This window comes from Bos mutus, chromosome 19 (genome assembly GCF_027580195.1).
Source record: "Bos mutus isolate GX-2022 chromosome 19, NWIPB_WYAK_1.1, whole genome shotgun sequence".
Taxonomy (NCBI): domain Eukaryota; kingdom Metazoa; phylum Chordata; class Mammalia; order Artiodactyla; family Bovidae; genus Bos; species Bos mutus.
In genome coordinates, this window is record NC_091635.1 from 11,065,594 (window position 1) to 11,078,828 (window position 13,235).

General features: G+C 46.6%; 2 protein-coding genes across 2 annotated transcripts; one reads left to right on the forward strand and one right to left on the reverse strand.

Annotated features, from left to right (window-relative positions):
• Window positions 1-6,638: 6,638 nt before the first annotated feature.
• LOC102270177 (olfactory receptor family 1 subfamily R member 1 pseudogene) lies at window positions 6,639-7,616 on the forward strand. The gene has a single exon (XM_005911294.3). It carries the CDS (start codon window positions 6,639-6,641, stop codon window positions 7,614-7,616), a length of 978 nt encoding a protein of 325 aa, XP_005911356.3.
• Window positions 7,617-10,442: 2,826 nt separating this feature from the next.
• On the reverse strand, window positions 10,443-11,393 carry LOC102281614 (olfactory receptor-like protein DTMT). The gene has a single exon (XM_005911452.1). It carries the CDS (start codon window positions 11,391-11,393, stop codon window positions 10,443-10,445), a length of 951 nt encoding a protein of 316 aa, XP_005911514.1.
• Between the last annotated feature and the right edge of the window lie 1,842 nt (window positions 11,394-13,235).

Below are 13,235 nucleotides of genomic sequence, written 5' to 3' on the forward strand. Positions count from 1 at the left end.
CCAAGACCCTGATTCAGAGTTGGCTACACTCTACCAGAAACAGGTAAAGCCATGATTACAGCTCATGGATTTAACAGCCAAAGGAAATGAAAACAAAGTTCTGTTTTCCACAGAAGCCAAAATCAAGAAAAGAAAAACTAATACTAAAAATCATAATAGCATTTCACAGTGAGGAGAAGACACACTCAGCCATTGGTGATGGCTTGTGTAATTAGTAAAAAAGCTTGCTTGATGAATTTCTTCTCCACATTTGTCAGCAGCCACAGAAATATTCACCTTTTTGACCCTGGATTTTTTTCTCTGGGATCTTAGGAAAGCTTCGTGGAAGAAAGTAACACTTAAATTGACATACCTCCCTTACTTTTTGTTCCAAATTACCATAATGATTAAATAACTTGTGGCATGTCCACTGCATGAAACATGCAGTCACTAGCATGAAAGTGAAAATGTGAGTCGTTCAGTGTCTGACTCTTTGCAACCCCTTGGACTGTGACCCAGCAGGCTCCTCTGTCCATGGGATTCTCCAGGCAAGAATACAAGAGTGGGAGCCATTCCCTTCTCCAGGGGATCTTCTGGAGCCAGGAATCGAACCTGCATCCCTTGCATCTCTGGCATTGGCAGGCACATTCTTTACCCCTGTGCCTAAATCTCTCTCCGACCTGCCTGTTAACCATTCAGGGTGCAATCTCAGAATGTCCCACCTTCCAACACGAAAGGGAAAGTCAGACTCTACTAGTTCATCTCTCTCCATTTACCAAAGAGGAAACAGATGAAGAGAGGAGAAGAGACTCACTGGGGGCTTCTCACTCACTCCAAGACTTCTCTGACTCTCTTCAGAGCCCAGCAGGGCCGGCACCCCGTGGTCCCCAAGTAATATTTTCAAATGAATGAACAGTCAAGCTAAAGAGGCTCATCCCCTGAGATGTGGCTATCAGTTCCCAAGTGTTAAAAGGTACACCAGGTGGAGGAAGGGCAGGTGAGAGAGAGATAAAGATAGAGACTGTCCTCGAGAGAAATTGATGAGCCTGGGAATTAGTCTGGGCCCTCCAGATGTAGGAGGGCTGCTTTGCCAGGCCAGTGAGAAGGACAAGACAGTCAAAGGGCTTTGGAACAAGCAGTGGGAATCATCTTGCCCCAGCACCGGCCGGTCAGGGCTGAGATCCTGGCATCTCTGACCTGGGCTGTGGGCTTACAGAGAGCAGCATCCTTGCAGTCCATCAGGAGCAGCTCCACGAGTGTCCCATGATCTGCTTTCCTGGGGTGAATCTGCCATCATCTCCAGCCCCTCCTGCTTCCCTGGGCTTCCAGGTTAGATGGGACCTTTAGGGCTGCTCCCTGGGGCTTGGGGAAGAGGTTCTGGGGTCCATGCTGGGACACTGGGCATCAGAGTCCTCAGCTCCACTTCACCACTCTCCTCACAATGGCATCAGAAGAAAGAACTCTTTTCTGAGCAAAGGAATCACAGTGAGGTGGCAGGTTTAGGAGTGATAGTTGCAGCTCGGCATAGGTACTTCCAGAGAGAAGAGACCAGGGTCTTCTGGCTGTGTGGTTGTCGACAAGCCCTGCCCCTCTCAGGACCCCCTCAGGAGGAGGTAGAGAAGCAATAGCATCCTTTGGGGACATGGGGGCAACACAGGTGTTACCACATGGAGGGGTGTCTTCCCAGTTCTGGGCTCTCAGACCCTTGCATCCCTTCTCTACCATTCAGTCTCTCTAGGACAGGAGAAAAGGCACCATGCTGGCTGAGAACAGAGGGTCCTCCTGGGGCCTGTGGGTGCAGAGGCCATAGCTCTCCATGGAGTTGCCTGGTTAACTACTTAGTGACCCCTCTGTTCCCAGCCTGCATGGCCTTAGGCTGTTGAGGTAGCTCTTCCTCTCCAGGGCATACCTGCCTTATCTCCGCGGCTGGAAGCCGAGCAGCATCTGGTATATGGTGTGAAGGGTGGAGCCCACATGTGTTCACAGGTGAGCGGTCAGGCAGGAGACTTGCTGGCAGAGAGTGGAATAATCAAAGGCAGGAAGGCGAAGTGGGTAAACCGAACGCCTGAGTTGCAGGGAAATGAGAAATAGCCTCCAATGTGTGGCAGACAGGATGGGAAAGTGCATGAAAACTTGGGTAGGCTCCGAACCCCAGATTCACATCCTGGCTTTGTCACCAAATTGCTGAATGAAGTCAGACAGTGTTCTCTGGGTCCTGCTTCCCGTTTGTGACATGGGTGTTGGGGGAGATGATATCTTAGAATCACTGCCAGTTGGCTGATACAGAGGTAGGAAGGAAGGTGAACTCTTTTTAAATATATATATATTTATTTATTTAGCTGCCTCGGGTCTTAGTTGTAGCTTGCAGAATCTTCATCACATCAATGCAGGATCTTTCATTGTGGTACATGGACTCTCTAGTTGTGGTGTGTGGACTCAGTCCCAGAGAGAACAGGCTTCAGTAGTTGCAGCAGGCAAGTTTAGTTTCCCTGCGGCATGTGGGATCCTAGTTCCCCAACCAGGGATTGAACCCATGTCCCCTGCATTTGCAAGGCAGATTCCTAACCACTGGACCATCAGGGAAATCCCTGAACTCTTTGAGAATGTCTTAGCTCTCAATGCTTACTGCCTGGTGTAGAGTAGGTACAGCAGGTAAGACTGCCGTGTAAATTATTAAAGAAGAATGAATGAGAAGTTGGGGGAGGAAAGCAAAGGAGGAGAGGAAGACCTTGGAATAGAAAGGGTTCGTGTTGTTGTGCTTGGCTGTGTCCAACTCTTTGCAACCTTGTGGACTATAGCCCACCAGGCTCCTCTGTCCATGGGATTCTCCAGACAAGAATACTGGAGTGGGTTGCCATTTTCTCCTCCAGGGGATCTTCCCGATACAGGGATTGAAGCTGCATCTCCTATAGCTCCTGAATTAGCAGGCAGATTCTTTACGCCTGAGCCACCTGGGAAGCCCTAGAAAGACTACATCTTGGGTTAAAACAGGAGTTGCAGAGAAAGCTATTTGGGACGCCATCCAAAGAAGAATCTGGGTTGACCAGCAAGAGACCAGGGTCAAGGAATTAGATAGACACTCCCCAAACTGAGAGACCTAGGGCCCACCGACCATTCCCCACTCTGTTAAGGCAGATGGAGACCTGAGACAAGAGAAAGGAAGGAAGAAGCTGTTGGTTTTGTGTGCAGATTCCTGCACGGGTCTCAGTGTGCCCAGGAAGATCCATGGAGGTCTCTTTGCTTCTCTGGCATTGGTGGGAGTTGGAGGAGGTATGTATCTGGGTCTGACTCTTCAGGTGTATGTGGCATGTACATCTATGGATGGGTCCATGTGTGCATCTGTGTGGGTCTGTCCTACCTGTAAACACATGTATGTGAGTGTTCACATGTCCTAGTGGGGGTGAGTGTGTCTCTGGCATGTCTGTGTGTCTGGGTTTATCAGACTCACATCCCCTTGTGCTTCTGTGTCTTGGTGCATCTGAGTATTTCCTACAAAGGTGACCTTTTCCATATAAGATTTAGGGCTGCAAGCTACCTGGGAGCTGGCATTCCCATTCTTAGATCTTCACTATCTCTGCCTCTCTTGATGAACACTTGTCTGTCCTACTCAAATGCCACCTCCTCACTGTAGCCTTCCCTGGCTGCTGGGACAGTTCAAACAAGTTCTCTGAGGGCAGATATTTAGTTGTCTGTTCCTATTAGGCATAGCAGACAACTAAACATCTGTCCTCAGAGAACTTGTCATCTAGTGGGAAGACGAGCATCACAGCAGCAAAAGTCACTGTAATAGCAGCAAATGAGGGCCGCGTTCCAAATGAAGGTTACAAGAGATGGAGGAGAGAGAAATTCATGTGGGCTGAAGAAGTCAAGAAAGGAGGTGGGAGCTGAGAGAGGAGCACTGGCATATACACACCAGCACGTGTGAAATAGACAGCTAATGGGAAGCTTCCCTATAGCACAGGGAGCTCAGCTTGGTGCTCTGTGATGACCTCGGGGGGTGGGATGGGGGTGGTGGGAGGCAGGCCCAAGAGGGAGGAGATATATGTATACACATAGCTGATTCACATTGTTGTACAGCAGAAATTAAAACATTGTAAAGCAATTATACTTCAAAAAGAAATAAATACATATTTTAAAAAAAAAAAGGAAGGAAGCAGGGCTTCCTGGAGGAGGTGAACCTGGGGCTGGGTATTGGGGTGGGGTAGGAAGAGCGCAGCAGGTAGGGAGCCATGGCAGGAAAGGCATGTGAGAAAGGTGTAAGCCAGAGACAGCGACAAGGGCTTCCCTGGTGGTGCAGTGGTAAAGAATCTGCCTGCCCATGCAGGAGCCACAGGTTCGATCCCTAATTTGGGAAGATCCCACATGCTGTGGGGCAACTAACCCCTGGGCCACAACTACTGAGCCTGTGCTCCATGACAAGAGAAGCCACCACAATGAGAAGCCCGTGCACCGCCACAACCAGAGAAAAATCCATGCAGCTACAAAGACCCAGCACAGCCAAAAGTAAATAAATAATTTTTTTTAATGATGGAAGTGGCAAATATATTTGTTTAAAAAAAAAAGAGAGAGAGAGAGAGACAGTGACAAGACCATCCTGGCTGGGGTTGGGAAAGGGAATAATGTGGAAGCAGCCAGAGCTGAGGTTGGAGAGGAATCCTGGGAGCCCATCTGGAAGGCTTTGGGTGCCAGGCTGAGTGGTTCACACCATATCCAGTGGGCAATGGGGAGACTGGCAGGGCAGCAGAGCTGGGTGGAAACAGCATGCCCAGGAATTCCTGGGGCCCTTATAGGTCTGGCTTTCTCTCTCTTTCTCTCTCTCTAAGGCTGCTGTTCCAGCCCACAGGAAACACGCTGAAGTCTCTGGGCAGAGATGGGTAACGGTGTATCTGTCCCTAAGACCAGTGACCTCTGGCCAGGAAGGGGACCAGCCCACAGACTCTGCAGACAGCCCTGAGACCTGGCACACTGCCCTCCAGGTGACAAACCCAATGCTCCCCTGCTGCCTTCTCACCGTGGGTTCTATTTTCCTCCCCACCCGACTCCACTCTGCCTTCCAGGGAAGAAGCCACATGTTCACTCTTCCCCTTACCTGAAATTCTCTTCCTATTCCCAAGTCTCTGTCTGATGATCTCCTACTCACTCTCCCAACCCCAGTTCAACCCTTCACTTTGGAATCTTCCTTGAATCAGCCAAGCAGAGGAAATCATTCCTATTTTGTTCATAGTTAGTACTGCTTCTTACACGATGCATGGCTGGAGGTCAAGGACAAAGACTGACCTACCTTCATAGTCCGAGAGACCAACACAGCACCTGACCCAAAGCAAGCACTTGATAAACTCACGTGAGGTGGGCTGTTGAACTGTTGAGTGCCACACAGCCCAACTCCAGCTAGAGCACTGTGTCCAAAAACACTGACGATGTAGAGGGTAACCAGAACGGAAAAAGACCTGGAAACGGAGTCCTATAAGGAAGGATCCACGGCACCAGGGTGTTTGGACTGGAGAAAAGAAGACTCAGTGGACCTCGAACAGATTTCTTCGAACACGATGTGAAAAGAGGCAGAGAAAGCAGATTTGGTGTGTGGCCCCCAGCGGCCAAAACTGGGGCCACTTGTGGAAGTTACAGGGAAGCAGGTTTCAGATGAGATTAAGAAAAAACATACTTAAATAACTAAAGCTTCCCTGAGCTGCCAAATAATATGTGGTGAATTCATGAAAGGCAAACATAGTAAGGTGTCTTGTGAGAAAATTTCAACTGGTATTCAGATGGACTGGGTCTCAATTCTGCCCCTAACTACTGGTTTTACTAAGCTAATGATGAGGATGTCATTGAAGATATAGATGCATAGATTGTTGTTGTTGTTGTGTTGTTGTTTAGTCACTGATTCATGTCCGACCCTTTTGTGACCCCATGGACTATATGTAGTCCTCCAGGCCCCTCTGTCCAAGGGATTTCCCAGGCAAGAATACTAGAGTGGATTGCCAATTTCCTTCTCCAAGGGATCTTCCTGACCCAGGGACAGAATCCACATCTTCTGCATTGGCAGGCGGGTTCTTTACCACTGAGCCACCTGGGAAGCCTGGATAGACAGATGGTAGATAGATAGATACTTGATAGATGATAGATGACAGTCTTTAATGCCTATTATGTGCTGGGCACTGTGCCAAGTATTTTAGATTTATTACCCACCCTATCCTCACAACTGTGGAGAAGGGAATGGCAACCCACTTCAGTATTCTTGCCTGGAAAATTCCTTGGACAGAGGAGCCTGGTGGGCTACAGTCCATGGGGCTGACAAAAAGTGGGACACGACTGAGTGATTAAGTACATCCTCACAACTGTAGGAGTAGCAACTAATATTTTTCTCACTTAAAGAAGAAGAAACTGAGGCTCAGAGAGCCCTAAATGATAGATCCAGGACTCAAAATCAGGTCAGATCTACTCCAAATCTTGAGACCCCCCAGTGCCCAGAACACCCCTCTGAGACTAAATTTCTAGGATTATCGGATGAGCAGTGTGGTCCCTACACCATTTTAGCAAGCAGAAGTTTTAAAAAATATTCATATTTTAAAACATGCAGAAATCTACCTAGGGGTGCCAGAATTTACGTTGGGCTGTCTCCTTTCTCCTCTCAGCGCCCCCACCGTGGCGGCCACTCCATGGCTCTAGCCAACCTCACCTCCCGCCCAGAGTTCCTCCTCCTCGGCCTGATGGACGGCACAGACATCCACCCGCTGTTGTTCCTCCTCTTCCTTGGCGTCTACCTGGTCAATGCCCTGGGCAACCTGAGCATGGTGGTGCTGGTGAGGTCCGACGGGGCCCTCCGCTCCCCCATGTATTACTTCTTGGGTCACCTGAGCCTCGTGGATGTCTGCTTCACCACCGTCACGGTCCCCAGGCTGCTGGCCGGCCTGCTCCACCCGGGCCAGGCCGTGTCCTTCCGGGGCTGCTTTGCCCAGATGTACTTCTTCGTGGCTCTGGGCATCACCGAGAGCTACCTGCTGGCGGCCATGTCCTACGACCGCGCGGCGGCCGTGTGCCGGCCCCTGCACTACGCGGCGGTCATGACCCCCGGGCGCTGCATGGCGCTGGTGGGGGCGTCCTGGGCCGTGGCGCACCTGCACTCGCTGCTGCACACGCTGCTCATCTCCAAGCTCTCCTACCCGCGCGCCACCCCAGTGCGCCACTTCTTCTGCGACATGACAGTGATGCTGAGCTTGGCCACCTCGGACACGTCGGCCGCGGAGACGGCCATCTTCTCCGAGGGCCTGGCCGTGGTGCTGACCCCGCTGCTCCTGGTGGCCCTGTCCTACGCGCGCATCCTCGTCGCGGTGCTGGGGGTGCGGTCGGCAGGGGGCCGGCGCCGCGCCTTCTCCACCTGCGGGGCCCACCTGGTGGCGGTGTCGCTCTTCTTCGGCTCCATCCTCTCCGTCTACTTCCGGCCGTCGTCTGCCTACTCGGCCCGCTACGACCGCCTGGCCAGCGTGGTCTATGCGGTGGTTACCCCGACCCTGAACCCTTTCATCTACAGCCTGCGCAACAAAGAAGTCAAGGGCGCCCTAAAAAGGGGGCTCCGATGGAGGGCTGCACCCCCAAGAGGTGTGAGGGCAGGTCTGGACTCACTGGCATCTCAATAATAATGATTACAGAACTCCACTCTCCCATCCCCCTCCTTTTTATAGCTTTCCAAAATCCGAGCAACTTTTAATCCCGCAATGTCTTATTTCTTGTTAAATTAAAAATTAGATCTGAAGCCAGTGGGGCAAGATGTTTATTCAAGGGGATGGGGATAGAGCAATAAGCCAAATTCATTTCTGTATTGCCTGAATATCTAAAATAGAGTCTACTTCTAAATTTTGGGAAAATGGAAGGGGAACAAGCAGCTGAGGAGGAAATGAATCTTGTGGAGAGGGCGGGGGGCAGGGGAGAGTGACCAGCAGCAACCCTGTGGGTGGAGAAGAAATCAGAGAAACAGAGAAGGTTTAAGGTTTTTTAAGTGGTTTTTTAAAGATGCCTTGCAATGTAGTCCACATCCCTACAGACTCCTTTTCTAGAAACTTTGGGAAAGAACTAGTTATTTAAAGAGATAAATATTCTGAGGGGCTTCCCTTGTGGCTCAGCTGGTAAAGAATCCGCCTGCAATGTGGGAGACCTGGGTTGGAGACCTGGGTTCGATCCCTGGGTTGGGAAGATCCCCTGGAGAAGGGAAAGGCTACCCACTCCAGTATTCTGGCCTGGAGAATCCCATGGACTGTAAGTCCTTGGGGTCGCAGAGTCGGACACAACTGAGTGACTGAACAATAACAACAAATATTCTGAAGGCAAAATACTCAGCATTGAGAATATCAAAAAGAAATGACCACTCTCGTTTAATTTTGGAAGGAGTTTACTTGAGAAGAATTCCTTGGAGGTGGTTTGACAGTTTCTATCCAATTAAAAATGCTCATATCCTCTGACTGAGTATACCCATTTCTGAAAATATGTCCACAGAAACACAGCATAAGTCCACAAAAAGCATGTGAACCAGTAAATAAAATTGAAGCATTATTCAAAATAATAAAAAACTGAAAACAACCCAAATGTCCACCAAGAATAGATTATTTAAATAAATTATGGTAAATAACATCAATTTAACAAAACATTACATAGCTTCTAGAAGAGTTACATGTCCTTACGTGAAATGATGAATTCAGAACATATTTTAAGTGATAATGAGAAAATGGCAACTACAATTTAGTCCTATTTATTTATAATATATACAGTTAGTCTGTGCATGGAAAATAACTGGAAAAGTATGCCCCAGCTTTTAACTGCCATCATGGAGGGGGTGAAGAGCAATGGAGGACCCACATATTCCACTTTATTACTTATCTCTTTGTTGTTTGGCTATTTCGTGGTAAGAATGTATTATTTTCAAAATCAATAAAATTTTTTAAGAAGAAATGAAGTAAAAGTTGGCACTATTAGGAAGACTTTTTTAAAGGTGAGATCTTTTAAGACATGAATTCTTTTCAAGAAACACATCAATGCATGCAAATCAAATCAATAGATATATATTCTCTATATCTAGCAGATTCAAGGCACTGAGTTAGGCACCAGACACTCGTAATATACTTGGTAAGAAAAGAAGTAAACAAAGAAAGCACCAGATAATTTCAGCATAATATTCCAAAGGAAAAAATCTACCTCAGAGTCATAAATAGACTTTAGTCCTTCTGTCTCTATTTGTGTTACCTTGGGCAATAAGTGAGCCACCACTTTAATGTCTATAAATTAAACAATTCATAACAGAACTCTGTGGTTCAATCCATATTATTTTAATTCAAAAGACGAATTCTCATCTAAAACATAGATACTACCTTGGACTTCCCTGACAATCCAATGGTTAAGACTTCACCTTCAATGCAGGGAGTATGGGTTCAATGCCTAGTCAGGGAGCTAACATCCCACATGACTCATGGCCAGGAAAAAAAAAAAAAACATATAAAAAGAAGCAACATTGAAACAAATTCAATTAAGACTCTAAAATTTTTAATTAAAAATAAAATAAAAAATATAGATAGTACCAAAAGAAGTAGGGCTTCCCAGGTGGCGCTAGTGGTAAAGAACCTGCCTGCCAATGCAGGAGACTTGAGAGACTCAGGTTTGGTCCCTGGGTTGGGAAGATCCCCTGGAGAAGGGCATGGTTGCAAGATCCACTTCAGTATTTTTGTCCCAAGAATCCTTTGGACAGAGAAGCCTAGAGGGTTACAGTCCCTGGCGTTGCAAAGTGTAGGACACAACTGAAGCGACTTAGCACAGCACACGTCAGAAGTAATTAACTTGCCATTAACTGACAAATGATTGGTACAGTTAAAGGAAACAGAGATAATTTTAGAATGTGGTCATTAAATGGATGAATCAATCAACACCTGAAAATAAAATTAAAAACTGAATAGATTAGCAAGGGGGGAAATGATGCTCCTGGAGAATAAAGTTACAAGAGTAATACATAATAAATTGGAAGATGTTCTTCATGGAGTAGACATGATTGGCAGAAGTAAAAGTACAGAAATGTTTGAGAAATTTGGATTTGTTTCTTAGAGAATTAGGAACTACTATACTGGACAGAGGAGTCTGATGGGCTACAGTCCACAGGCTTGCAAAGAGTCAGACACAGCTTAACAACTAAACAACAACAATATATTCCTTGAGTGCAATAAACACCAAAATACAGTGGTATTTATTCAAAATTGAATAATAGTCATTGAGTGTCCACTACACATCACGATGCATCACAATCAAGATTCAGTGACAAACCCAAGAGGCACAATGTAACCTGCCTGTAATGGCATTTGGGGGAAACTCTTCTTGTGGGTGCTATGGACGCTGTACCAGCAGCACCAAGCTTGGGTGCTACCTAGGCTGTTTACTACTAAACAGTATTACACCTACTGTTTGAAAACATCCTTTAATCTTTAAAGTCACTGGTTGAAAAAAAAGCTAATTGTCCATTTTGAAAAGACTCTTCTCAGGGCTCCCTTTATGTCTTGATTCCTCAGGCTGTAGATGAAGGGGTTCAGCATGGGGGTCACCACAGTGTACATCACAGCCATGACAGTCTCTTTAACAGTAGAATTGTTAGATGAAGGGCAAAGGTAGAGGCCAATGATTGTCCCATAGAAGAGAGATACCACGGAGAGGTGGGAGCCACAGGTGGAGAAAGCTTTGTGGATAACCCTGGCAGAGCGGACCTTGAGGATGGAGGACACGATTCGTGCATAGGATGAAAATATCAACAGGAATGGAACAATAATGACAAGCCCTCCCAAGATAAAAATCACCATTTCATTTATCTGAATGTCAGAGCAGGCCAACTTTAGCAGAGCTGACATGTCACAGAAGAAGTGGGGGATCACGTTATCAGCACAGAAAGACAGCCGAGCCATGAGCACGGTGTGCAACAAAGAAACGCAGATGGTCAGCACCCAGGACAGCACCAGCAGGGAGAGACAGAGCCTGGGGCTCATGATGGCGGTGTAGTGCAGGGGGAAGCAGATGGCCACGTAGCGGTCATAGGCCATGGCCACAAGGAGGAAGCTCTCCAGGTCTGCAAAAAGCAGGAAGAAGTACATTTGTGTCAGGCAGCCAGCATAAGAGATGGACGGGATGTGGCTCTGCATGTCCTGTAACAATTTGGGCATTGTGACAGAGGAGAAGCAGAGGTCAGAGAAGGACAGGTTACTGAGAAACAAATACATGGGTGTGTGGAGGTGGGGGTCCAGGCAAATGAGGACGAGGATGAGAAGGTTCCCCAGGACGGTGGTAACATACATGGCCAGGAACAGAGTGTAGAACAGGTCTTGCTGATCAGGTCTAATGGGCAGGCCCAGGAGGAGGAAATCTGAGACGACTGTTTGGTTTCCCATTTTCATGCTGCTTTTGGTTTACCTTTTGAAAATTAAGAACAATCTGTATGAAAGTATAAGCCTAAATATATATATATTTGTTGCAGAACTTTCAAAACTATTTTCATTAAATGCCCATAAGTCATAGCAGTTGTTTACTACTTTATTTGAAATCTCCCAAGTATGTAAATAAATATTTATGTAAAGGAAACAACAAACACATATGAAATTATGGGTCAAATTCAATCAAATTTCAAAATTCTCTATGAATGTTCCATAACAGAACCGTGGATGGGGTCAGAGCAACATGATCTGAAAGTAGACAGGAAGTAGAATAAGTCTGTATGCCTCTCACTTAGGGATACAAACAGTATAATGTCAACCAGAAAATTAGTCACCATCTTCACCACTCAGGAATGATGCTGATGGTGAGTAAGATGATGGCGCTTGTGGTAGTGATGACGATGGTGATGGTGATGATGATGACTGATGACAGTGGTAAGAAGAGCATGAAAACATTTGTCAGTGCTTGCTCTTGCTAAACACTGGGATCAAAGCATAATATGTACTGACTCATTTACTCTTCACAGCAACCCTATGAGATAGGTACTGTGTGTGTGTGTGTGTGTGTGTGTGTGTTAGTAGCTCAGTCGTGTCCAACTCTTTGCGACTCCATGGACGGTAGCCCACCAGGCTCCTCTGTCCATGTAATTCTCCAGGCAAGAATACTGTAGTGGTTTGCCATTTCCTTCTCCAGGGAATCTTCCTGACCCAGGGTTCAAACCTGAGTCTCCTGCATTGAAAGCAGATTCTTTACCATCTGAGCTACCAAGGAAGCCCCTGAGTTGGGTACTACTATTTTCATTTTTTAGATAGAAAATAAATAACTTGCCGAAGGTCACATACCTATTAAGCAACAGATATGGGACTTAAATCCAACAGTCTAACTTCAGAGCTTAACTTTTAGCCAGGAGGGTTTCCAGAACTGGTTACACATTGCAGATGAATATATATTATTGAGAAAAAGTCTTACGGAAGAGAGCACAGGAAGAATGAGTTCTGAGAGTAAATTATTCTGCGAGAGGGAGTGGGAAATGTGTGGGGTTTTGTTGTAGTTGTATTTTGGCAGTGCTTGGTAGCTTGTGGGATCTTAGTTCCCTGACCAGGAATCAAACCCTGGCCCTAGGCAGTAAAAGCATAGAGTCCTAACCACCGGACAGCCAGGGAATTCTGGAAATGTTTTTATTTGTACATCTGGACATTAAAGAGAGATACTTGCAGTCAACTTCAGAGTACCCATAAATACAACCACCTTTTCCTTTTGGTCAGAGAACAGAGCAGGAGGGCAAACAGAAGTCTCGCCTTGGTGGACACGAACAAAAGCAGCAGAAACCAGAAAAAATGAGAGGCAAATAAACCAATTCAAGGAGTGGATAATTAAATGATCCTTGAACTCTCTCAGTCTGTGAATATCTCAAAAATTGTGTCTGGAATAATTGTGAGACATTGATCTTTGAAAGATTTATTTCCTTGCATCTCACATTCACTTCCCCCCATTCAGGTAGGTAGTCAGGTCTGTATTCATTGCCTCAGGATAGAGATGTGGGAGGAAAGCAGAAAAAGTCCACACGTTTTCCTGACTTTTATTTCCAAAAGCCTGAGCCCCAGAATGAGAACAGAATTTTCTGGCAAAGAAAAAATGATTTGGCCAGAATTAGGAGATGAAGTGAAGTTTTGTCCCAGCAAATCAGAAAGAGATTGCCTTGAGTTTGGGGCAGAGGAAGAGTGGGAGGATGCTCAGTGGACCCAAAGGACAGGGCACATCTGGTAACCCAGATAGTGCGGATTTCCTCTCACTTATGAACTGAA